This window comes from Colletotrichum aenigma (assembly GCF_013390185.1).
Source record: "Colletotrichum aenigma strain Cg56 chromosome Unknown KSG_Cg56_contig08, whole genome shotgun sequence".
In the NCBI taxonomy this organism is placed as follows: Eukaryota; Fungi; Ascomycota; class Sordariomycetes; order Glomerellales; family Glomerellaceae; genus Colletotrichum; species Colletotrichum aenigma.
Window position 1 is genome coordinate 17901 of NW_023500914.1, and position 22840 is coordinate 40740.

Genomic DNA, 22840 nt, shown 5'->3' on the forward strand with positions numbered 1-22840 from the left:
TGCAGGTTGTTTTCTCTCGAGACAATCATTTCCACAACGCATGACCCCATTTTCAGTGATGGAAAATCAACGGAAAAAATGTTTCAAACTCTTCTGACCAAACACCCTGAGCAATCCAGCCCTTCAATGCCACGGCCAACCACTGAAGGTCTCACCGGCAAGGCAGGGGCTGACTGTTTTCCTTCCGACAAGACAAGGTCCACTGCGTGGGTGAGATTGGCGGCTTCATGTGTACCCTGAGACGGTGCTGTTTCTTCCATGGCAACGAAACGAGCGTTTCTTCGTCAGTAGTCGCCCTGCAGTAGCAAATCCATATTTCCACGCGGCTAGGCATGTCACGCGGCTAAGCATACCTTTACCGCAAGGTACAAACAGGAGAAGCAAGCCCATCATTTGACTTTGGAATATAGTTGTCCATTCACAATTCCCATATCTGAATTCTCGACCTGCGTACTTTTTTATACAGTATACACACTCCGTAGATCGTCTAGTTCAACCAACCATTGGGACCGGCCCAGGTACCCTTAACCATGTTGTTGTAGTAAACCCATGGGAAGAAGTCCTTCTTCAAATAGTAGAAGGCACGGCGAGGCACTGCCTGATCAAAACCAATCAAGTCGCCGAAGGTCTCCTTGGGCACTCCACCATATTTGAACTCAGCCAGCAGGACCTTACCATACTCAGTAGTGAGCGGGCACGAAGTGTAACCATCGTACTTGGGCTCGGGCTCCTTGCCCTCGATAGCCCGTAACAGGTTGCTGACCAGAACGGGGGCCTGCGATGTCACCGCTGCCGCAGTCTTGGAGGTGGGCAAGCTGGAGGCATCGCCAGACGACCAGACATTGTGGTACTTGGTGTGGCGGGTAGTAGCTTGATCGACTTCAACGAAACCAGCCGCATCGGCCAGAGGACTGTTCTTGACGAAAGCATGAGGGCCCATCTTGGGCACCACGTGCAACAGGTCAAACGGCTTAGTGATTTGGTTTCCATCAGGCCGAGCAAATACCGCAGTGTTGCCATCAACGGCAACCAGGTCATGCTGGAAAAGGCCCTCGACTCCTCTCTCCTTCCTCAACTCTTCGAGCTTGGCGCTGTACTTTGGAACACCGAACATGGCAGGGATACCGGTGGCAAAGCTGATTTTGATCGGCGATGCAGTGTTGCTGGGGTCGTATAGGCCGGCACGCTTCCAGAAATCCAAAGCAAGCCACATGACCTTCTGCGGGGCACCGGCGCACTTAATAGCACCGGCCGGCTGCGTGAAGATGGCATTGCCCTTTTCAAGTCTCTGAATAGTGTTGAATACCTTGTCGCAAGTTTCATAGCCATAGATGGTCGAGACAAGCGAGTTAGGGTTGGCAAGGGCCTCAGGAAGACCCTTGATGCTTCCATAATCAATCTTGATACCAGGAGCCACAACAAGCTGCTCATATCCCAGCTTATCGCCATTGCCCAGGTCAATGGTGTTCTCTTCCGGGTTGAACGTGCTGACGCTTTGCTGGTAGAGCTTGAGCTTAGGATCAACCAAGCTCTCCATAGGACGCTTCAAGTCCTCCTTGTTCTTGAGGCCACCGCCAACAAGAGTCCATCCGGGCTGGTAGTGATGCCACGTAGCAGGGTCAACAACGGCGATGTCATCCTGAGAGAACTTTCCGGTGTTGAGGAGTTGGTGACTAATGGCCAGACCGGCACTGCCGCCACCAACTACGACAACCTTGTGGCTGCGGGAAGGAGGAACCACGGGGGCAGCTTTCACTGGAGTGGGCTTCTCGGAGGAGGCCTTCTCGGGACTAGCTGCGGCGGCGGCGGGCGCAGCCTTGTCTTGGGTGGGAGAAGCAGCCGTCTTCTCAGCAGGGGCAGGAGCTGTCTTCTCGGAGGACGCAGCTGGGGCCGGCGTTTGCCCAGGAGTTGGTGCCGAAGGGGTGGTGGCCTTCTCCGCACCCTTTGCGGCGGCAGCCGGCTTCTGAAGGGTTGAGGCCTTCTCAGCTGATGGCTTTTCGGGAGAAGCTCTTGCAGCAGTCTTGGACGCGAACCCACGCATCACGGGGGCGTTGCGGGCTGCCATACCGGCGCGGCAGGCATGGCGAGCCGCGGATGTCACGCGCGTCGAAAACATAGTTGGCGCCTAGGGAAGAGGTGAGTCTGCGATGAGATTGCGGAAGGAGCGGTAGGAAAGATGGCGCAAGACGACGACGATGGTGTTGAGCGGCGTAGAAAAAAAACCGGGGTCCAGTAGCCTGGAGAAATTGAAAACGCCGCACCGACGATCACATAACGGTGTGGCAGGTGGGCTGATCTCCATTTATTGCTGTCGCAATTGGCCAATGGCACGACGCGGTAGAGCTGCCGCCCCGACTGCCGACAGCCGGCCGCACATGCCGGCGAGAACTGCCTCACCTCCCCGACGGTGACGTGATATTGTGCTTCGGAAGCCACTCCGGTCATCCGGCTGGTCGGCGAGCTGGTCGCCGAATGAATCTGCAGATCCCCGACCGGCACGCGGAGCGGCGGAACGTTGTGGAGCTCGTCGTCCGATATCCAACTCACTTCTTAAAAAGTTCCACTTTCGCGTCACCGTCCATCTACCACCTGTAACATTTTTCATGACGAACCCGCCCCGAGAAATCCTCCTCCACAGCTCATCTGTCCAACGCATCATGAAAGCTTTCCGACCAAATGTGCGTTTCACTTCCTCAACTGCTGGTCGGGCATCTCAATCCCCCATACGACCCGTTGAACGCCTTGGGGTGCTGCGACATCGACTCGAATACCACGCATCATGCGCTTCTCACTCTTCACGCACACCAATCACCGGCGCCTCCGATAGAGCGTTGTTGAGTTGTATGAAGATACGTAGGACACTGTCTACTATCCCTAAGGGTGGCGTCAAACAGTCATCGACTTTCGGTGACAAGGGCCATAGTGCCCAAACCCTTGCCCAGGGACAACCAGTGATTCACGACGTATTCGAAACCAAGACCGGCACATGGCAATACGTCGTCGCTGATCCCTCGACACGAGAAGCTGTTGTGATCGACCCAGTCCTAGACTATGATCGAGAAACGCAGGTCATAACCACAGTCGCTGCAGACCAAATCCTGTCATTGGCCAAACGCCAGGACTACACAATTGTCAGAATTCTTGAAACTCATGCCCATGCTGACCATCTCACTGCCGCATCATACCTCCAGCATCGCCTGGAGTCAGAGCATGGGCATAAGCCTACTGTCGGTATCGGAAGACGAATCGGTCAGGTTCAATCACTCTTCGGTCAAAGATACGGGGTTCCTCAAGATGAACGTCAAGGGGCATTTGATACGTTGTTTGAAGACGACGAAGTTTTCAGCATTGGTAACCTTCACGCCGTTGCTCTACATCTCCCCGGCCATACGCCTGACCATTTGGGCTACAAGATTGGAGGTAAGATCATTCGGCGGCCTCTCGTCCCTTTGGGTTTTGCTGATCTCACTTTCAGACAACGTTTTCTGTGGCGATTCTCTATTCCACGTGGACATTGGCACCGCTCGGTGTGACTTTCCAGGTGGCAGCGCCAAAAGCCTTTATTATTCGGGCCGCAGGCTTCTAAGTTTGCCTGACGACGTCAAAATTTGGACCGGTCATGACTACCCACCGGAGGGTCGCGTTGATCCCGTGCCTTGGATGACAGTTCAGGAACACCGAGCACAGAATAAACATTTGAGGGATGGCATCACCGAAGAGGAGTTTGTGGCTCAGCGGAAAAAGCGTGATGCCAGCCTTGGGGAACCAAAGCTGCTGCATCAATCACTACAGACCAACATCAGAGCTGGACGCCTTCCGAAGCCCACGGAATCAGGGCATCGGATGCTACGGTTACCTCTAAAGCTTGGGGGTGTGCAGTGGTGAGAACTCCTCGGGGCACAAACCGCTGGTATGGTAGGATCAAAACCTGGCTGTTTTCCCCTTTGTTTTCTTTTTGTTCTGTTTTGTTCTTGTCTTTTTTCCATTTTTGATGTAGATGCTTTTGCGTATAATGATTGTTTGGTTTCGCTTAGTTAGTGATCGTGACCCCGGCTGCCCATCGAGTTAAGTATTCCAAGCCATTCAATTGGTTGAAGCAAAGAAAACCAGCATAAATAAAGAATGATTTCTCATGGCGATGTCAGTACCCATGTTACCAAACTTTGGTGGTAACGATGGCAGACATCGCAACGTGCGTCATTCTGGGGTAATGCGTAAGACCTTAGTCTTGTACAGGAGTTTCTGCCCCTGGTGCCTGAACTTATTCGACTTCCAGAAGAGCCACTGACCCTTTGGTTGGCCCTACCCCAAACCACGGGGACGGGCACGCACAAAGAGCTTCGATGGGATGAGTGCCCTCGGCAAATAACGGGCACAGTCTGACACGTGCTTGACACGAGAACTGTGTAAGAGAGGGTCCATCCACAGTGAAACGTTGTCTGCCAAGTGGAAAAGGGGGAGGGTGATCGTCAAGCTCAGCGTCATGGATGGTCGAATCTTCCCAAAATTTTCAAAGAGAGTTTTCATGCTTCTTCACTGTGGCTTCCATTGTTTGTTTCGCAGCGCTTACTTGTAATTCCCTGGTTGAATTCTTGCCTCACATGACGAGCGTCAACTTCTGCTCCGTAAACCCGAAGCGCAACAGCGCACGCCGTTTCCTCGGTGATTACGAGTCAAAATGCAGTGCATGTCAAAGCTGTAACTCAGAAGTCATACTGCAAGTGAGATCAAGGCCAAGGAATGGCCAGTGTTATGAACACGAAGTTCGTCTCACCAACGGCCCTACCAACAGACGCGGACACGTCCGTGTGATAGAGCCGCTCACCTTTTTATCAAATCATCTGTCACAGATTTCGATCCGACTACCCGAAACAAACTTTTGTCCATGCGCTGCCGATTTGCTGAAGCTGAGTTTTGGCCCCTCTCTCCGCCGCATTGGTTTCACATGCCGGTCCAGACATCAGATGAGAACTGATCCCACACAAAGAAACTCAGTCATCATCCATGCGCCGGCTAGATTGCCGGGGAATGGAACCTCATCAACATCGGATTGAGCCAGCGATCCTCGAGTACGAATGAGGGGACACGTCATGCTCACTCCAGACGCCCAGGCGAATGTCCGCCCAGAGATTTCAGTGTGTGGGAACAAAACCCCTCTCGTCCGCTCTTTGACACTTTCATTGTCAAACCACACGCAAGAATTACTCGGGGAACCATACAAAGACCGATGCAGACTGGGCGAAGCTGGCACGACGGGTGACTCGCGTTTTCCAATGCCTGCTGGTCAGCCCTAACTTCGCGCTCTCCCCAAGTAATTGATCGACCTCGAATGCCTGCATCCCGCCTATAGAACAATTTTACTATCGAATTACCCTCGAGAGACGAGAAGCCTTCGGCGTGGTTGAATGGGATCAGTCTACTAATGAGCCGGAATCATGAAGCTGCGACGATTCCAGTGCTGTCGCCAAGATCGTCGCCGAACCCTCCTCCCCCGCAAACGGCCGCGAGAATTTATCCCGTCCTGTCGCTGATTTCAGTAATTCTTCTGTTCCTTTCTTCTGGAGCTGGCATTGCTCTGTCTGCAGTGGTGCTGTTTCGGAACTTCGAATCGACTGAAGTTCTGGATCCTTTGAGCCGAGCTGTTTTCTTCGTCGCCTCCTGTATGAGTCTTGCATACGTGCTCACACACATCATCGCTGCCAGGACTGCTTACATCAAAAATAACGGATCTCCAAAAAGACATGAGAAGTACGTTGCAGGCTTGGCGTTCTTGCTCGCTCGACTGGGTCTTCCGGTTTGGGTTGCGGCAGTCACCCTTGCGATAATTGTTGCGGTAAACATTGGATTAGATGTGTCGAAAGGAATTCAGGAAAACCTACCATGGCTGAATGTCATAATCAGCGTGGCTTCTCTGTAAGTCGCCACGGCCATTCTCGAACCACTCACATCGGACATCTGTGCTAACAGATGGACAGCCTGTCATTGATTGCAATGCTTGCAGTCATTGAGATGGCTGAAAGACCGTTCGCAACGATAGGTCTCTCACAGTCTTGGTTCGTTCGGGGAGAACATCCTTTTACTGCTCCAGACGAGGAAGACATTGACTATGGGCTTGTTGAAGTCGTATCTATGGTGAAGGATGTCAAATTGCCGCCAACTGCGAAGCAGATCAAAGCCAGGAAGATGCTATCGACTATCCAGGAAAAGAAGGAGGAAAAGCCTAAAAAGCGGAAACGGAAGACGTTGACGAAGAAGAATCCTTACGAAGTTCAGCTACAACGACAACAGCAGCAGCAACAACAAGAACAACACCGAACTCTGTAAGTAGCATGATCGGCCATTCTGACGCGGGAGCCTAACCAAACTGCCCAGACGCCATGCGAGGAGTATGTCCATGCCGACTCCACTGAATGCTGTGTTCGGCGACAGCCCGGAACCTCGGCTGCCAGACTCGCCTGGTTTGCACACCGCGTTTGCATGGAAACCACCCACTAGAGAGGGCACTCCACGTGCCGCTGGAGCTGTGACGTTCGAGGATCTCGGAGCATGGAGAGATCGAGTCAGTTTATATCATACGGCGTCGGACATTTCTACCAGCGCCTCTGCGCCATCTGACGATATCGTTCTTCCATCTATGCCCCGCCAAGCCCATTATTCTCCACGCAGTCAAGCCTCACTGCTTGAACAACAGCAGAAATACGACTTGCGGCGATGGACAGCGATTGGTATGCAATCACCTCCATTTGACGGTGGGTTCTTGGATGTTCCCTTCAAAAGGCCTCGCACACCTCTCATGACAATGGAGGATGAGCACAGGATGCTAGGAAGGAGACCTTCGACAAGAGACGGAGATTGGGAGGCAAATTACCACCTGAGAATGCATCAGAACAGTCGACCTTCGAGTTCACACACATCGAGAACGGCGCGATCGTCCATGACCTCCCGAACTGGGTATACAATACGAGATGAGCCTCCCTCGCTTCCTCCGATCGCCACTGTCTCCTCTCTGGTAATCGCGAGCACCATGAACGAAGTGAACAAAACGAATACGAATAGTATTCGACCTGACAGTGACGTACTGCCAAACGAAGGACGTCGACGCCGGAGACTTTCCGACGTGAGCGACAAGCGGCGTCAGACGTACAGAACGGACAGCCGGTCACTGTCGCAAACTTACCGCCCATCCAGCCGATACATTTCCACCATATCACAAGAAACCCGGCCAACGAGTCCAACAATGACAATTAGGTCTGCCATATCGGGAAAATCCGACGTTCATAATTTCTCTCGACCTCGAACTTCAGCAGCTGCAAGAATGCAATCCAAGGTGGCAAAACGGTTGCGAGCTATGAAGAATCAGCAGCAACAACAGCAGCAACAATTGATTCTATCAGTCACACGCCGCTCCGTGGGAGAAGAGACATCCTCTTCCCCAAGTACGCCAGGGACCCCGAACACACCTCGGACTGTGAGAGCAGCGGCAGTGAAGACTTTGCAGGAGAGACTTGGCCGAAGAAACCAGCAACAACTGCCAACTGATCGGGAGCAAAGGCCGCCTTCACCAGAGACCCCAAGAACGGCAAGGGCTACTGCTGTGAGAACTCTTCAAGAGAGGCTGGGCAAGAGAATGATGCGGCGTAATGAGGCAGAAGCCGCACAACTACAACAAGTATAACTTGCCACGAATCATAATGACATAGAACTGTACTACTATTGTTATCATTGGTAATAAACAAAATATTCGATTGATCAACGCGGCTGACAAGTAACTTTGCGCACATGATCAGACGTTGACTAGAAGGTACGATGACATTAATGACATTCTACTCCTGTCAACGTGATGAAACGCGAATATATCTCTGTTTTACGTTTTTCTTTATCGTACTGATTGCCCCATGAATGCTTTCGCTAGTACGGTCAACAGCCTCCAGGGCCTTCGTGATATCCAACGTAAACCCTGCAATGAAATTGATACAGACCCAAACCAATGAGAGCTGACACAGAAAAAGGAAATGCCGCAGGTGAAGAGACTTGCTCTTCATATGCGGTCACAGACCGCTCCTGCTAGACCCCGCAATAGTAGCACTATTCCCGCTGGTTGTAGTACTCTCTTTCTTCCAATGACGCTTTCTCCCTCTCGCTTGTGTAATTCCTGTCCCACAAGGCGGTCTCAAGTCTTTCATACACAACGTCGACATCCTCTAGCACTTCGTCATCGACCTCACGATCCTCAACAAGCTTCCACCCGGCCCGAGCGAACCGTCGACGAGCCTTGTTGTTCATACCAACGATGCGCAAAGCCATTTGTTTTCCCACGTATTGTTTTACCTCCTCTTTCAACTCAGCCAATGTTTGAACTCCGGTGACATCAACAAAGGGCACATGCGTGAGGTCCCACACCATCACCGTCATCTGCTTGTTCGACGGTACCACATTGTTACGCTTCCGCAGCATCTCAATGCGCTTGGCCGATGCAACACTCCATGACCTATCGGATGACTTTTTTTCTTGTTTTTCAGCCGTCATCCTCGGTTCAAATTGAACTTTGACAGACTCAATGACGGACTTCTTAACACGGCCTGCGTTGGGGAAGAAGATGGAGTCGGTGAAGCTGATAAGCATAGCGTCGTCGGGTACAAAGGCGTCATCGGAAGCTGACGCTGGTGCTGTCATAGTTCGCGGGACCATGTTGCTCTTACCACTCGTCGGGGAGAATGTCTTGACTTTCGGGAAAGCTGACCGAACAAGGGTGTACCCGATGCTAAATACGACCGCGAACGCAATGCCCATTTCGGTGGAAACAAATAGAGTAACCCAGAATGACAACATAGAGGCGACGAAGTCAGGAAAGGACATGCGCCAGTATCTATAAAATAGGGATACCGGACCGATGATATGAATGACAGCCATAATCTATGGCGCTTCTGTTAGCAGGCTCCCAGTGGAACAGAAAAGAGGGAACCACATACAATGATTGCGGATAGAGTCGCCTTCGGAATCCAGAATAATGCCCCAGACAGCTTGTAAAGCGTCAAGAGAATAAAACCAGCAGTAAAAGCACCACTCATAGGGCTCTTAACTCCACATTCCGAGTTCACTGCCGTTCTTGACATGGCTCCTCCGACGCTCATAGCACCGAACAGGCTGTTGATTGTGTTTGTTACCCCAAGGTAGCATAGTTCCTGGCTTTCATCAATGGCATAGTTGTTCTTCCGCCCAAATGCCTTTCCAATCGCCAAATGCTCTAGAGCCGAGGCTACTAGGGGTGCGATTGCTCGTGCCGTGACCTTGGAAACCAAGTCGGTAGCAGGCATCCTCGGTGCTCGAAGCCCATTTGCCTTAACTTTGCTGATTGCCCAGAGAGGTGTCTTCTTATCTTTGTTCACGACGAAACTGATCGTCGTGAAGATGAAAAGAATAATGACGGCACGGCTGCTGCAGATGAATTTGAGAACAGCACTCTTCTTTCCCCAACGCTTGCCAATGAACTCCAAAGCGTAGAGCAGTATAATGCCGCTGAATCCAATGGCTATGGTGAGAGGTTCCATCTCAGGGATGCGACTGAACACGTTATTGATGATGCTGGCAGTACCGGACGGGACATCGCTGAGGCCAACCAGAGATCCGACTTGGCCGAGAAGAATGGTGAGAGCCGCAGCTGATAGGAATCCAGACAGGACTGGAACTGAAATGTAATCGAGAACAAACCCAAGCTTCAGCAGTCCCACCATCAGGGAGTATATACCAACCATCAAGGCCACAGCGGATGAAATGTCCTCAGGTGCGAAGCCTTCTGACTTGAGATCTCCGATGATTTCTGCAGTGAGCAGGCCCATGATAGACGTTGGCCCCGTGGATAGATCTGTCATATGAACCTGTTAGCTCAGATACAAGCTAGGGGACGCGTTTGGCCTTACCCTTTGATGTGCCCATGAACACGTATATCGCTGCTGGAAGCCAACTAGAGTATAGACCGAACTCTCCAGGAATGGTAGCAATCTTGGCGTATGCAAGCGCTTGGGGGATCATCATGACCCCGATAGTCATACCAGCAATGAAGTCTGATAGAATCCATTTCGGGTCATATTGAGTGACCCATTGTACAATTGGGACTTTCTCGATGAGGTATTGGCCAGTTGCTGAAGGAATCCGGGGCAATGCGGCGTCAGCCTTTCTCCTTATGGTGTTAATGGTACTGTCTGTCTCGAAATCAGACTTGGCCTTTTCAATAAATTTCATGTTGACATTCAACTGAGACTCTGCACAAAAGATTGAAGTTTTCAAGGGCCATAGAAATGATGAGTAGTTGTTCAAGCGCCTGGGGAAACTCTTTAGGCTATCTTTACGCCGTGGCATAGATCCTCTTTATCTGATCTCCTGTCTCAAGGCGGGTTTCCTGCCGCGCAATCAGACACGCTGACTTGGCTGATAGAAGCCGAGAACGACTTCCTAGAAGAGTAGCACATTGGGATGACTGATCTCATGCATTAGACTTTAGAGTGCCAGCTGCGGCGAACCGCCGGCAAGGGCATCCCCCGTTCTCGACGTCGTTCCTACGCTGCAAGATTAAAATAACAAGTTGTGAGTGTCCAACTTGGCTCATGTGCCCTATCATTGGTCTGCAATCTGCCTTAGACAGATGTCGCCCTTAACTTATTTCTGACAACAAATGAGGCTTAGGTCGCGCGAGAGAAAGGAATACCAACCGCGGGATCTTCATCATCTAGCTCCGAATCAGACCCGTCTCCGAATCCTGTGTCAGGTCTCGGCACTTGGTCTATTCGAGATATTTTATCCGGTGTTCCTATACTGTCGATACTACCTGCTCATGGGTGATCGCTTTGGACTAGCTCTTAACAGAGATCAATCGATAAAACGCCCGGGTAGTTTGGGTATTCCCTGCACGGGGGCAACCGAACGGTATAAGCCGCGGTGCTATACAGGATGACTCTGACTCGGAGAAAGGGCTTAACTGGTTCAAGCTTCAGATGAAACAAGGTGCCCCGGCCATGAGGTAAGATAGCGGGACACTGCGCCCACTTCTTCAAGAGGTCCACGCCAAAGAAACATGTCGGAACGGGAGCACTGCAAACATGGCGAGGCATCTTTCAGCTGGTGTGAATCAATGATGTCAAGGTACGGCCGTTGTTGTTGTTGGAAGTCTTACTTCCGAGTGGGATGCCCTAGTGCTTGGGGCCATATTACCTGCCCGAACAACTTGAGACGGGATCAACATCATTATTTTTGGACATTCTCGGCAATTAATCAAAACTTCGTCCAGTAAATAGATGCCAGTTGAACGGCACACAAATACGTTTGAGCAAGAATGGGCGATGACCCCCGTGAGGTACCATCGGGCAGTTTTGATACATGACAACACCGAAAATAGGACAGTCTGGCGGCAATTGGATTGCGATTGTCTGCCCGAGATTAACAAGCAGTTTGGCAGAGCAAGCGGTGGATTAGGCACTAGAGAAGACGGGAAGCAAAATGAAACTTTTTCAAATCTCACAGTCCTTCATCTAGCATGACTGTACTAGAAAAGAGAAGCCTTCATTTCACTTCCACTTGAACCTGGTTGCTGCGTTCAGTGACTTTGCGTATGCACGAGAGCATCTGTCATCAGCCTCATTCTTAATTATCAGCCAAAGCTTTTAAATCTAAATTCCCCAGGAAGTTGCGTCCTACGCAACGTGGACAGATTAACTCAGCTTTGGCTGGTACGTGCGAGGGTGCGTCCCGAACGAACTCCAGAACGCCGAAGAACGCCGTTTGGCTGAGATCCTCCAAGGTTTGACAGCTATCCTAAGCAGGGCCAATTGGCTCTTGCGGGTAGCAGCCTGGGTGACTGATCTCAAACTCAGCTATTGCAGGAGACGAGTGACAGCATTGCGACATCGATATCATCCGAGACTTTGATCGAGCATGAAAGCTTTCAGCAGCTAGGGGTCGGAATACTACGTTATGGAGGCTGGTCCCTTGCCCATGTATGCGCAGCAAAAAGAGAGTCGGCTGGGATGTTCACTTTGAGGATGGGAAAGGTGTGCTCTTGCTGCGCCCCGATGTCTGAGCGAGTTGCCTCGCTGGAGGGTCGATTTTACTGGTGCTATCAGACAATGCAGAATCAACTGCTACCACGGCAAATACAATGGAACACTTCTAGACAGCCTCAGGGGCGCAGAGGAACGCTACACGGCATGGCTGCACCGACGTCGGAAGTCCCTTGATCTGTATTCACGGGCACTAAAAGACTTGGCTATGCCAAGCAGCCAGGTATTGATCTTTGCGCATCAGTCAGCTTTCGATTAGCCCCCGCGCATCGTGTTTGCTGGCTTCCCCTGATCTGCCCCTCTTGTTGAAACATTTTCGCATCCTTTCAGCTGCGGGACCTAAAAGCCCCATGGTACGGCGGGCAATAGGCCACGGGCGATCGTCCTTGAGCGCCGCTAACAAAACGCGGGGATTCAGCATGGTGAAGCTGGAAGGTGTAACCCCAGGCTCAGCCAGGCCAGGCCAGGCCAGTGTGCGACTGGGAGCTATCGCTGCAGGTTTTTGGTGACAAGGATATCCATTGTAAGTTGGCGTTTCGCATGAGAAAAATATATGATTCAGCTCATATTGCCGTGACTATTGTTGAAGAGGCGCTGGTTGAGAAGCAATTGGCTGGGGCGAGTCCGAGTTGAAGCGTGTCGTGCTGCCGCAATAGGTGTTGGATCAAAAATACTGGTGGAATGTGGGGGAAGTCGCGGATTTTGGTGAGTGAGTCTCGGTGAAGTCGGGTGTCATGTGGGATTACCTCTAGTGCCAGTGAGGTGACGTGACTAGGCGCGGAGGCGGTGAAGAAGCGTAAGACACGGCCCGGGTGCGATGGACTGGTGGCGACGTCTGCGTACTTGTGCACATTTTGCCTTGTTCTTTGGGTTTTTGCTTTTCATACTTATCCATCCTCGTTTGATTCAAGGCAATCGGGAGCGGAGCGACTGAAATGACATCATGCCGCAAGGGGCTTGAAATGCTCGATTGATTGGCAATCAGCTGGGCCATTTTCGCGGCCTGCGCTCTGCATCTTGAATTCGTATGACAATCCGCAAAAAAAGGCCTGCGCTGCAAGGCCTCTAGCTCAGTCGCCCAGCAATCATATCTCGGAGTGGACACAAACCGCGTCAGTTGCTGGACCACAGATCGTGATCCCGATCTCATCGGGGTGAACAACCCCGTGTCTTGCTATGACGCTGGGCGTCACGTGAGCGGACGGGTCACCGAGCCAATCACACGCGGGGAAGATGCTGCGACCAACTTGCTACCTTGGTGTTCTGCCGTGCTGCCTTCTCTTTCGTCACCTCAGATCTTCCTTCGGCATTCATTGATAAATTGACATGATGGAATCGATGGCTTCCTCTTCTGCTAATCTCTTTATCCACAATCGCAACATTTGAGAACCATGTCGCGAAAATTAGCACCGTTGCTCCCAGCCGTCGACAGTTCGGGGCTGTCGCCTCCTTTCGACATTTCGCGCGAAGATCAGGCGAAGAGGAAACGCGTCGGTACAGACGTTGCCTGCAATCCATGTCGTAAAAGAAAGACACGCGTGAGCTGGGAATTGTCGTTCATCCTTCATAGTCGCTGCTAATCCTTCATGGCGTTGATGTTGTAGTGTGATGGATTGCGTCCAGCTTGCCAGGCATGTCTCAAACGATCAACCGAATGCATATACGTCGAAAAGAAGGAAGGAACGAAGACCGCACAGTCGCCCGAGGTTCTCCAAGAGCTCTTCGATCTCATGAGAAGTGTTCCAGAGAATCAGGCTTTGCAAATACTCTGGTCACTGAGGTCCAATGACGACCTGGCTTCGGTTCTTGCTGCCGCAAAGGCCGGCGTGCGCAAAAAAGTCCACCCTCGCGATCAATCCTCGATGAGATCAAAGCTGCCAAAAGAATCATCTTTGGAGCTAGAGCTGATGGTCAAGAACCCAACCGCGTACCCAACACCCAAATCGTCTCTCACAGCATTGGAACGTGCCGGCCTGCTCGGTCCCAAAAGGCTCCGCCGGTCAAAGTCCCTAGACCACCAGTATGTATGTCCCGTCGTGCTCCAATCTGCTGCTATGCAGCTTCGTATGAGGCTGACGTTTCCACCGATCCCACATGGACCTAAGTCCTGAGCCTCATGGCAATCTGGCGTCTGTCAAAAGCACGATCATTGGGCCCGTGAACGGCTCATTCGGTCGTCGGTATGATCCTGTTCATTTGAATGGACGTTCGGATGCAGCCTCGGCCCAACAAGCGTCTCCTGAGCTATGCGATCCCCGCCTCCATCATCTTAAAATCAGCTTCTGGACAGACGTGCCTATCACAGACGACTATGCGAAACAAGTGATATCGTTGTACATGATGACAGACCATCCTTTGTTAGGCGTCTTCGACCCGAGCCTGTTTATTACCGATCTTGTAGACCAGAAAGATACACACTGTTCTCCTCTTCTTGTTAACTCGCTGTTGTACTGGGGATGTGTAAGTAAAAGGGGCTCGAATTCCTGTCTAAGGCTCGCCGAAGAGTTACTAACAGTAGATGGATGAAAAATTAGCAAATGTATACTGCCATTGAGGAGAATGCAAATAAACTTGCAGAATCGTTCTGCAAAGAAGCAGAAAGGCTGTGGTTAACCCAGAAGAATAATGATTCACTGCTCAACGCGGCCAGCTCCCAGCTCTTGAGTCTTGCTTACTTGGGACATGGGAAGGATCATTACGTACTGAAATATCTTTCCACAGCTCTGCGTATGGGCACTCGCTTGTGCCTTTTCGGGGTCGAGGCGCCGCAAGCAATAAACAACATCAAACGGTTGTCACCAGAGATGCAAAGAGCAAGCTCATTCACCGCATGGGGGGTGTTTAATTGGGGAGTGTGCGTGTGTCTTTGCCCCGATTTGCCTTAATCCCAGTAGCTAACGGTGTAGACTCATGGCACTATTTTATCAACAACCCGGGCTGGAGTACCCTGGTCATTCGCCGGTACTTCCAATTCCAGGGGATTTAAGATCGGATTCTCCTAGCCCTGGATCGAGTAGCTTGCGTGCCGATCCTTCGGAAGCACTACCTGTATACATGGGCAGCACCTTTTCTACCTTATGCCAGTTCTGGCGCATTCTTCACGGCGTCACATTATCCTACTATAAGGACAAGCCGACTTCGTTACCCGAGCACGCGTCGATCGATTTTGCGGAGTTCAAATACCGCGAGCTCCTGGCGTGGATAGAAGGACTACCATCTGACCAGGCCTTGAAAGATCATTCCCCTCACCATGTTGTTGTCTTGCAGTACGAGTCCTACTTTATTCCAAATCTTTCACGATGATATTGACGCTTGTTCACCAGCATCTGGTTCCATGCCGCCATTCTCGACCTCTTCCGACCCTTCCTACAGAGCACCGCGCGCGAACGACAGCGCCTCAAGACATTTTCTGCTCGCCGCAGCTACCCTGAAGGAGCATTCAACGCCTCTGTCAACCAGTTGAAGCAACTTGTTGTGAGGTATCGGTGCAATTACGAGTCTTCCGCCTACACAATGCTTTGGCAGACCGCCTTGATATACGTGGCAAACGCGGTCCTTCACAACACTGAGGATCCCGAATGGCGACTTTATTTTCTGGCTTGTATATATGGATACGAGGGTTTGAGAACATCATACCGGGTTGCCGAGGTCATCTCTCGAGGACTATTAACCATGTCGCTCCAAGAGGGCGACATATCTGGCAGCGAGGCACGGCATTTGCTCGAGCAAGTGACTGAACCCGAAGGCGCCGGCGGCAAGGGCGATGTGAGGGCTACTTTTATGGCAGATCTTGACTTAGCGATGACTGATCCTGAGGCGGCGAAGGTGGAGAATCTGGCCAAAAGATTCGAAGATGTGGCTTTATTTAGCGACTTCACGACCATGGACGATGAAGAGGCGCAGGGCTTCCAACGGATAGAAACACCAGATGGTGCGGAGTGAAACACGTCTGCATTAATATTATCATTTCAGCTGACTCTGGCTGACCAATTGCTTCCCTCATCCTTCGCGTATAAATATGTGCAAGAAAAACCCAAACTCTGTGGTTGTCCCAGCCAACCTTCTCAATCCTAGAACCTACAACTCTTGATTAGTCAACGCCCGGATGGGGAATACAACGTGACACTTACGAAAAGCTTTCATTATAGAACCAGACCTCTTCAGCTGCGGCCTTTCCTTGCATGATGCGTTGCTGTGCAGTTGCAGCGCATTGCCTTAAATCAAAGACCATAGAGGATGGTCCACAGACGACCATGCCCACTGTCCCTTGCTTCTCGGTTGTTGCTTGCGCAATCGATGGAATGCTCGGCCGTCCTGCCAGGGTTTGAATACTGATCGGACCCGTGGTAACACTTCCTTTCGTCGAGACGGCCGTTGAGTGATCCATGACATCCTTATCATTCGGCGTTCCGGGCTCGGACGCGGAGGGTAAAGTTTGTCTTGACGGGCTCGTCTCATGAATCTTGACAACCACACGCATCGCCATGATGTCTTCCGTCGCAGCATGCCGTTCGGCAATATCGTTCAAAGCTTGGCAGTACCACTCTCGGAAACCAGGATCTCTTGAAACCACAACCACCTCAAGTTCCGATCCGACGTCATGTCTTTCCATGAAGTGTTCAATCATTGGCAATGAGAATCCAGTACCGGCTCCACCAGCAACAACCAGTGTTCTGTCAAAGCCTTTGAACCATCTGCTGGTCACCCCTCCGTAAGGTCCGTCGAGAAGAACAGGTACTGACATGCCAGGAGATTTCTCTGCAAGCTTTGCAAATCTACCAGTTATTCCGCCTCTGGGTTGCAAGTAAAAGACCATTTGACTGCGTTTACCACGCTGAGGAACCGAAGAGATAGTAAACGGGTGCGCGGTGAGTGCATGGAGGCCGCATGTTAGGAAGCGGAGGTACACGTGTTGTCCAGGGGTCCACTTCGTATTGGTCTCAATAGTGACCATAAGAGAGTCATGTGTAGCCATGGAAAGACGTGCATGGCTGACCCCGTGTTCCATAAAGGTCTTGAACTGCGAATAGAACCAGGAGAGCGAATACAGGACGGCAGTGGCAATGAAGTAGTCCCAGGACGTAAGACGGAAGTCACAATGAATGAAGAAGAAGATGAAAAAGACCGCAGCGGCAAATAGATGTGTTGCTTTGAAAAATTCGTAATACCGGTCGCTTTGATGGTGTCCACGGGTTAGCTTCACTCCCAAAAGTGTTCAGCAACCCAGTCAACAATGACGTACCGGATCCAGCGAATGGACATAAAAGTAAGCCAGGCTTGCGCTATTAGTGCCATCACACCGGTGACCCATATTCCCCCATCATTGAATGACTTCACAATGTCTCCCTTCCAGATATGAAACACGATGAACGGGAATGTGTGAACAAGGGCGAGAGCGAACATGGCCCATGCAACCCAGTTATGCCATATATTAAGCTTCTCGTGTGATATCCCGGTAAGGGTCGAAATCGGGTTTGCTTTGGCGCCGAGAATGCTACAATTGTTAGCCTTGCTTGACCACATTTTGTACTCGAGATCACCTACAAGAGGAACGGCATACACGCCAGTGCCATGTATCCGGCTCGCGTGGCAATAGGTGGTGAGTTGCCGAAGCTGATCTGCCTAGTGTTTGGCCAATAGTAGGGCCGGGGACCAAGGGTCATGGCTAACACCCACTAAGTCAGCCAAAGAACCTCCTTCGTTCGAATTTTAAATTCAGAAGAATACCTAGGAAGAATATAGCCCCTGCGGCACCAAGGATGTAGGCTGCCAAAGACTGCGTATTCCATGACCCCATGCGCCAACTTTTGTAAGAGATGAATCGGCCAAAAGACAAGAAACGCAGCCAGGGCGAGTTGCGTCTCAACCGTTCGGGGGCGTAGGTTGATGTCAGATTACCGATAGCGACGATAAGAATGGCCGTGAGGAAGAAGGCGATTGTTGGAAGGCCATATCGATGGTCGGCTTCGTACCAGAAGACCCAGTACGAGGTTTTTAAAGCGCATTGTTCGGGCGTCAAGGAGCACATGCCAGCGTCACGGCTTGAGTGCAGCAAGACCGGCTGGTCCAGCCATGGGAGAGACATGTTGATTGTCCCCTTCGGCGATGAAAGGTTACGGGCAGATTGAAGCAGTTGTCGGATGACTGCCACCGATACCAGCGAGTTGGGATTGTTTGATGGGAAAAGTCAACCTCAAAAATGGCTGGGATAGATTTGCTGGGGCCTTTGGCTCTTCGGTGCCAATAAGGCATGGGGAATTTCTAAACAGCGAGCACGTTGTTGACGTAGCATCGAGAGGTATGAAAGAAATAACCACGCGTATTGAGAGTGTTTTTGATCCATTGTCCGGAAAATCATGTGTTACAACTATCAGGGTGTTGAGCGAGTTTGAGAGAGTTACGAAGCATCCTTCGGCACTAAAGCACCGGGTTCCTACCATTTGATACTACGTTGACTGAGAAAATGGCTTATCATTGGCCCAATCACCAAATCCAGGACATAAGCCACGTGAGAAATGGGTTCGATGTTCTCGTTTCGTTCCCTCACTCTCCCGTTTCGACCCCAGAACGGAACTTGGATGCCGTGTCATCCTATCTAGCGCAAGAAAACTTGCTCATATTGCGCACCGGCCCCATCACCCGGAAACAAGCATTGATGAGCCGCAGTTGCCATTTTCAGGATGCAATCAAACAAAAAGCTTGAGTTTCTCTTTGCGAACTGCTCCACCATCAGCATGAACTTGCTCAGCAACTTGTTAGCAAACGCTGATTAAATTGCGCAGCACTGTTACTTTTCCACATCATAAACTCGCAAGACGTCCATCGCGGACATGGTTTGCAGTCTTCACCCCATCCTCAACTTTACCGAATTGAACAAAGAACCAACGAACGACTTTCGACCCTGGTACCGAGATCCTAAACCCAATTTTCCCATCACTCCCATTGAAAGGATCACTCGAGTCAACTGCCCACGATGATGGACATGAATATGGCAACCACAACCGCCATGGCGATGGCAACTTCGACCAGCATGTCTGACAGCATGTCGATGCCTATGGAAGATATGACGATGACGTTCTTCGAATCTTTCACCAGTCCTCTGTACTCCATGTCTTGGTCGCCAACAACGAAGGGACAGTACGCCGGCACTTGTATTTTCCTCATCAGTCTCGCCTGCATCCTGCGATTGCTCTTGGCCCTCAAGCCAATTCTGGAAGAGCGGTTCTGGAGAAACTACCCTGTATACGATTCAGACAAAGCTTTAGGCCAACATGGTGAGGTCGATCCTGGAGCGGGCGTCGCTGTAGCACGGAGAGACATTTGTAGTCGGTGGAGGGGTTGGAGGGCGGGTGCTTCTGCGGCAAGAGCAACCTACGAGGTCATCATTGGCGGTGTTGGATACCTTCTGTAAGCGCTTTTTGCCTGACCGTTAACTCCGGAAATGCCTACTAACCTGTCTCCAGAATGCTTGCGATTATGACGATGAATCTTGGTTACTTTCTCTCCGTGCTTGGTGGGATCTGGCTCGGAACCTTTCTGATTGGCGGTCTCGCCAGCAGCAGTGCAACCATCCATTGCTAGAGGCACAATATTGGGGCCGACGGAGAAAGAAACGCGAAACGACAATTGGCTTGGGAAATTATTTACTCAGTATCAGTTCTTATTAAAATCAATCGCTCACGGATCTACTACAAAGATGCCAGAGTCTTAATCCATCACCTCTCTTTCAAGACGTCTCTTTGGCTTCCTCCTCGAATTGAACCAGAACTGTTCCAGCTTTGCAGATATCCTAGCTGGAGTTAGCCAATGAAATACACGTTGATGGAGAGGATAACTTACACCTTCCTTATGCGCCAACTTCTTCACCACGCCATTTTGAGGTGATCGAATGACCGTCTCCATTTTCATTGACTCAATACTGCGATATCGGGTCAGTTCTCAACGGCTCCATGGCCATACGAGCGAATTAAACTCACACTACCAATGGGGCTCCCTTGACAACCTTCTGGCCCTCCTCAACCTCGTTCTTCAGGATCTTGCAGGGCATCGGTGCTACCACAGATGCAGTAATCTCCTTGAGTCCAAGGGCCTTCTCAAACCAGGCTGGTGGCATGAGGGCGAGCTCCGTCTTCACGCCGTGTTGAAACACCACAATCTTGGTATCTTGTTCGCTTTGCGAATTCTGCACAACAGTAGACTTGACTCGCTCCGCAGGAAAATACGTCGTTAATGCGCTTGTTGTTGGTGTGTTTGAGAGGGTTTTGCTGACAAGGTTCTCAAAAACCTCTGGCGTCTCTACTCCCTTTCTTGAAACTCGCGCGGTGAATAACTGATGCGCTGTTTGTGTGATGCTTACGTCGACAATCTCCCCCTCCTGCTCGCTGTATGAATCAAGGACCTTGAAAGCAAGCTTGCGCTCTCCTAATGTGCTTGCTTCCCCGAAGCCCAGACTACCGCCGTGCGGCCCCTCGTTCACAAGCTGTGACGAGAGGGAACCTAGGGCAGCCTGAACAAATACCTCATTCTCGATCGGCCTAGGCTTGAAGAGCTCATCTTTCCACTTCTCGATAAACCCTGTCTCAACATCCCCCTCAATGAAGGCCGGCGATCTACATAGCCGCTTGAGAAACTCGATGTTTGTGCTAAGGCCAACAACCTCGTAGTCACGGAGAGCGAGCTCCATGCGGCGAATGGCGGTCTCTCTGTCCTTGCCCCGCACGATAAGTTTGGCAATCATGCCATCGTAAGCCTCCGAAACGGTGTCTCCCTGGACAAATCCAGCATCGATGCGGATGTCCTCGCTCGTCTTGGGTGTTGTGAGGTGAATCAAATTTCCAGAGTCGGGCATAAATCCTTTCTCGGGGTTCTCGGCATAGATGCGAGCCTCAATGGCGGCACCGTGTTGCTTGATATTTTCCATAATTTCTTCCTGTGTCAGGGGCAACTTCTCGCCGGCGGCGACGCGGAACTGCCACTCAACAAGATCGGTACCAGTAACCATCTCGCTAACAGGATGCTCGACCTGAAGACGTGTGTTCATCTCCATGAAATAGAATTCACCGGAGTCTCGGTCCAAAATGAACTCGACGGTGCCGGCGCCAACATAGTTGACCGCCAGGGCAGCTTTCCTTGCCTTCTCCCACAGGTCCAGGCGCGTCGCGTCATCCAGATCTGGCGCGGGAGATTCCTCGAGGATCTTCTGGTGTCGTCTCTGAACACTACAATCGCGCTCTCCCAAGGCAACACAGTTGCCCAGCTTGTCGGCAAACACCTGCACCTCGACATGGCGGGGTCGCACAATGTACTTCTCGACCAGCATGACCTCGCCGCCTTCACCGAAGGATGCCCGTGCCTCAGCTCTGGCACTGCGAAGCTGGGCAGCAAACTCGTCTTCGGTTAGGACGATGCGCATACCCTTGCCCCCACCGCCCTTGACACTCTTCAGCAGTACAGGGAACTTGATGTTCTTGGCATGCTGTAAAAGCTGATCTTCTCCCTGCTCCGAGCCATGGTATCCGGGCACGCAAGGAACACCTGCTGCTGTCATGATCTCCTTGCTCCGCGCTTTATCACCCATATCCGCCATGGCCTGGGCCGGCGGGCCAACGAAGACAATGCCCTCCTGCTCGCATCGTTCTGCAAATCTGGAGTTTTCGGACAGAAATCCGTATCCGGGATGCAAGGCCTGGATGCCGTGTTTCTTGGCCAGGGAGATGATGCGCTCGCCGTCGAGGTAGGCCCTCGGCTCACCTAGAGCAAGGGAATGCGGGGAACAGGCAGCGTGCTGGCTGGAGCTGTCGGGATCCGTGTACAAGGTCGTCGTCCGGATGCCGAGTCTGTCTGCTGTTTTGTGGATTCGCAGGGCAATCTCGCCGCGGTTGGCGATCAGGAGGGAGGTGATGGGAGTAATTTGGCTCGAGGCTGGGATCGACTGGCCGACCGCAGAGGAGAGCAGACGAGGGAGGGGTCGGACGAGCCGATGCTTCGCTTTCATCGAGCGCATGATGGGCGGCTGTTGGCTAGTTCCTGAATTCTTGAATCCGACAGTCAATTGATTATCTTGGAAAGAGAGCGTAAGGACCTGAAGACGGAGATTGAAGGAATTGCGAGGCAGCTAAACAATGGGAGTCGGCACGCACCAGACCCAAGACCAAGACCAAGACCGAGGTGTTGAAGGAGCTTCGGTTGGTAGCGCTTGTCTATGCGGTGCCGACAATAGCCGGCGGCGCTGAAAGCCGCTGAAAGGCGACCCCAGACCCCAGAAAGCCCGGACCGCAGCTGCCGGGGTCCAAGGTACACTAAAATTAGCACCTAGGTACGAAATCTTGAAGTCCTCAGCTATTCGGACATTCCCTATGATATTTTGTAGTTTATGTGAGCAAGTTATTTAGTCTTAGTTCTGGAAGAGTTGTGGAAGTTTGTGTCGCTCGTTGAATCAAGAATGATTCTAATGATTGTATGGTGTTCGCGAGCGATGGTGGCTGTTGCTCGCCGCTAATAGGGGAGGGCGCTCGCCGAGATTCTGCATCGCTGATCCTCCCCAACGTGTTCGACATCTCGTGCGTTTCCAGTGTCTCAATGGCAACCGTCAGGCGCTTCATCTGGCTGGCATTATGTTGATACACATAAGTGAAGAATGAAGCTACTCTGGCGACAGAAAGAGATGGCGGAAGCATCGACGCGCTGATAAGATAAGGGACAAATATCCTACGTCATCCCGTTTGGGACCCAATCCAGGGCCTGAGTCTGCCCCGCATTAGTCAGCGCCCGAGGGCCATTCTCTGCCCATC

At 51.5% G+C, this 22840-nt stretch overlaps 8 protein-coding genes across 8 annotated transcripts; 4 read left to right on the forward strand and 4 right to left on the reverse strand.

The window, feature by feature from the left end:
• Nucleotides 1-487: 487 nt before the first annotated feature.
• On the reverse strand, nucleotides 488-2116 carry CGCA056_v011552 (Sulfide:quinone oxidoreductase; the record flags this gene model as incomplete). Its single annotated transcript, XM_037326798.1, has 1 exon — nucleotides 488-2116. The coding sequence occupies one exon, from the start codon at nucleotides 2114-2116 to the stop codon at nucleotides 488-490; it is 1629 nt and encodes a 542-aa protein (XP_037173899.1).
• A 727-nt stretch (nucleotides 2117-2843) lies between these two features.
• Nucleotides 2844-3885, forward strand: blh (Beta-lactamase hydrolase-like protein; the record flags this gene model as incomplete). The annotated part of the gene is made up of 2 exons (XM_037326799.1): nucleotides 2844-3420; nucleotides 3476-3885. The coding sequence occupies 2 exons, from the start codon at nucleotides 2844-2846 to the stop codon at nucleotides 3883-3885; spliced, it is 987 nt and encodes a 328-aa protein (XP_037174738.1).
• Nucleotides 3886-5662: 1777 nt separating this feature from the next.
• Nucleotides 5663-6324, forward strand: CGCA056_v011554 (uncharacterized protein; the record flags this gene model as incomplete). The annotated part of the gene is made up of 2 exons (XM_037326800.1): nucleotides 5663-5913; nucleotides 5976-6324. The coding sequence occupies 2 exons, from the start codon at nucleotides 5663-5665 to the stop codon at nucleotides 6322-6324; spliced, it is 600 nt and encodes a 199-aa protein (XP_037174737.1).
• Nucleotides 6325-8085: 1761 nt separating this feature from the next.
• Nucleotides 8086-10239, reverse strand: CGCA056_v011555 (putative sulfate permease; the record flags this gene model as incomplete). Its single annotated transcript, XM_037326801.1, has 3 exons — nucleotides 8086-8913; nucleotides 8970-9862; nucleotides 9918-10239. 3 exons carry the CDS (start codon nucleotides 10237-10239, stop codon nucleotides 8086-8088), a joined length of 2043 nt encoding a protein of 680 aa, XP_037174373.1.
• A 4865-nt stretch (nucleotides 10240-15104) lies between these two features.
• CGCA056_v011556 (uncharacterized protein) lies at nucleotides 15105-15992 on the forward strand (the record flags this gene model as incomplete). Its single annotated transcript, XM_037326802.1, has 2 exons — nucleotides 15105-15316; nucleotides 15374-15992. 2 exons carry the CDS (start codon nucleotides 15105-15107, stop codon nucleotides 15990-15992), a joined length of 831 nt encoding a protein of 276 aa, XP_037174736.1.
• Nucleotides 15993-16120: 128 nt separating this feature from the next.
• Nucleotides 16121-18135, reverse strand: FRE7-1 (Ferric/cupric reductase transmembrane component 7; the record flags this gene model as incomplete). The annotated part of the gene is made up of 5 exons (XM_037326803.1): nucleotides 16121-16127; nucleotides 16181-17224; nucleotides 17293-17544; nucleotides 17595-17715; nucleotides 17778-18135. The coding sequence occupies 5 exons, from the start codon at nucleotides 18133-18135 to the stop codon at nucleotides 16121-16123; spliced, it is 1782 nt and encodes a 593-aa protein (XP_037174735.1).
• Nucleotides 18136-19056: 921 nt separating this feature from the next.
• CGCA056_v011558 (uncharacterized protein) lies at nucleotides 19057-19631 on the forward strand (the record flags this gene model as incomplete). Its single annotated transcript, XM_037326804.1, has 2 exons — nucleotides 19057-19457; nucleotides 19514-19631. The coding sequence occupies 2 exons, from the start codon at nucleotides 19057-19059 to the stop codon at nucleotides 19629-19631; spliced, it is 519 nt and encodes a 172-aa protein (XP_037174734.1).
• Nucleotides 19632-19776: 145 nt separating this feature from the next.
• Nucleotides 19777-22053, reverse strand: CGCA056_v011559 (Methylcrotonoyl-CoA carboxylase subunit alpha; the record flags this gene model as incomplete). Its single annotated transcript, XM_037326805.1, has 3 exons — nucleotides 19777-19839; nucleotides 19890-19968; nucleotides 20027-22053. 3 exons carry the CDS (start codon nucleotides 22051-22053, stop codon nucleotides 19777-19779), a joined length of 2169 nt encoding a protein of 722 aa, XP_037174220.1.
• Between the last annotated feature and the right edge of the window lie 787 nt (nucleotides 22054-22840).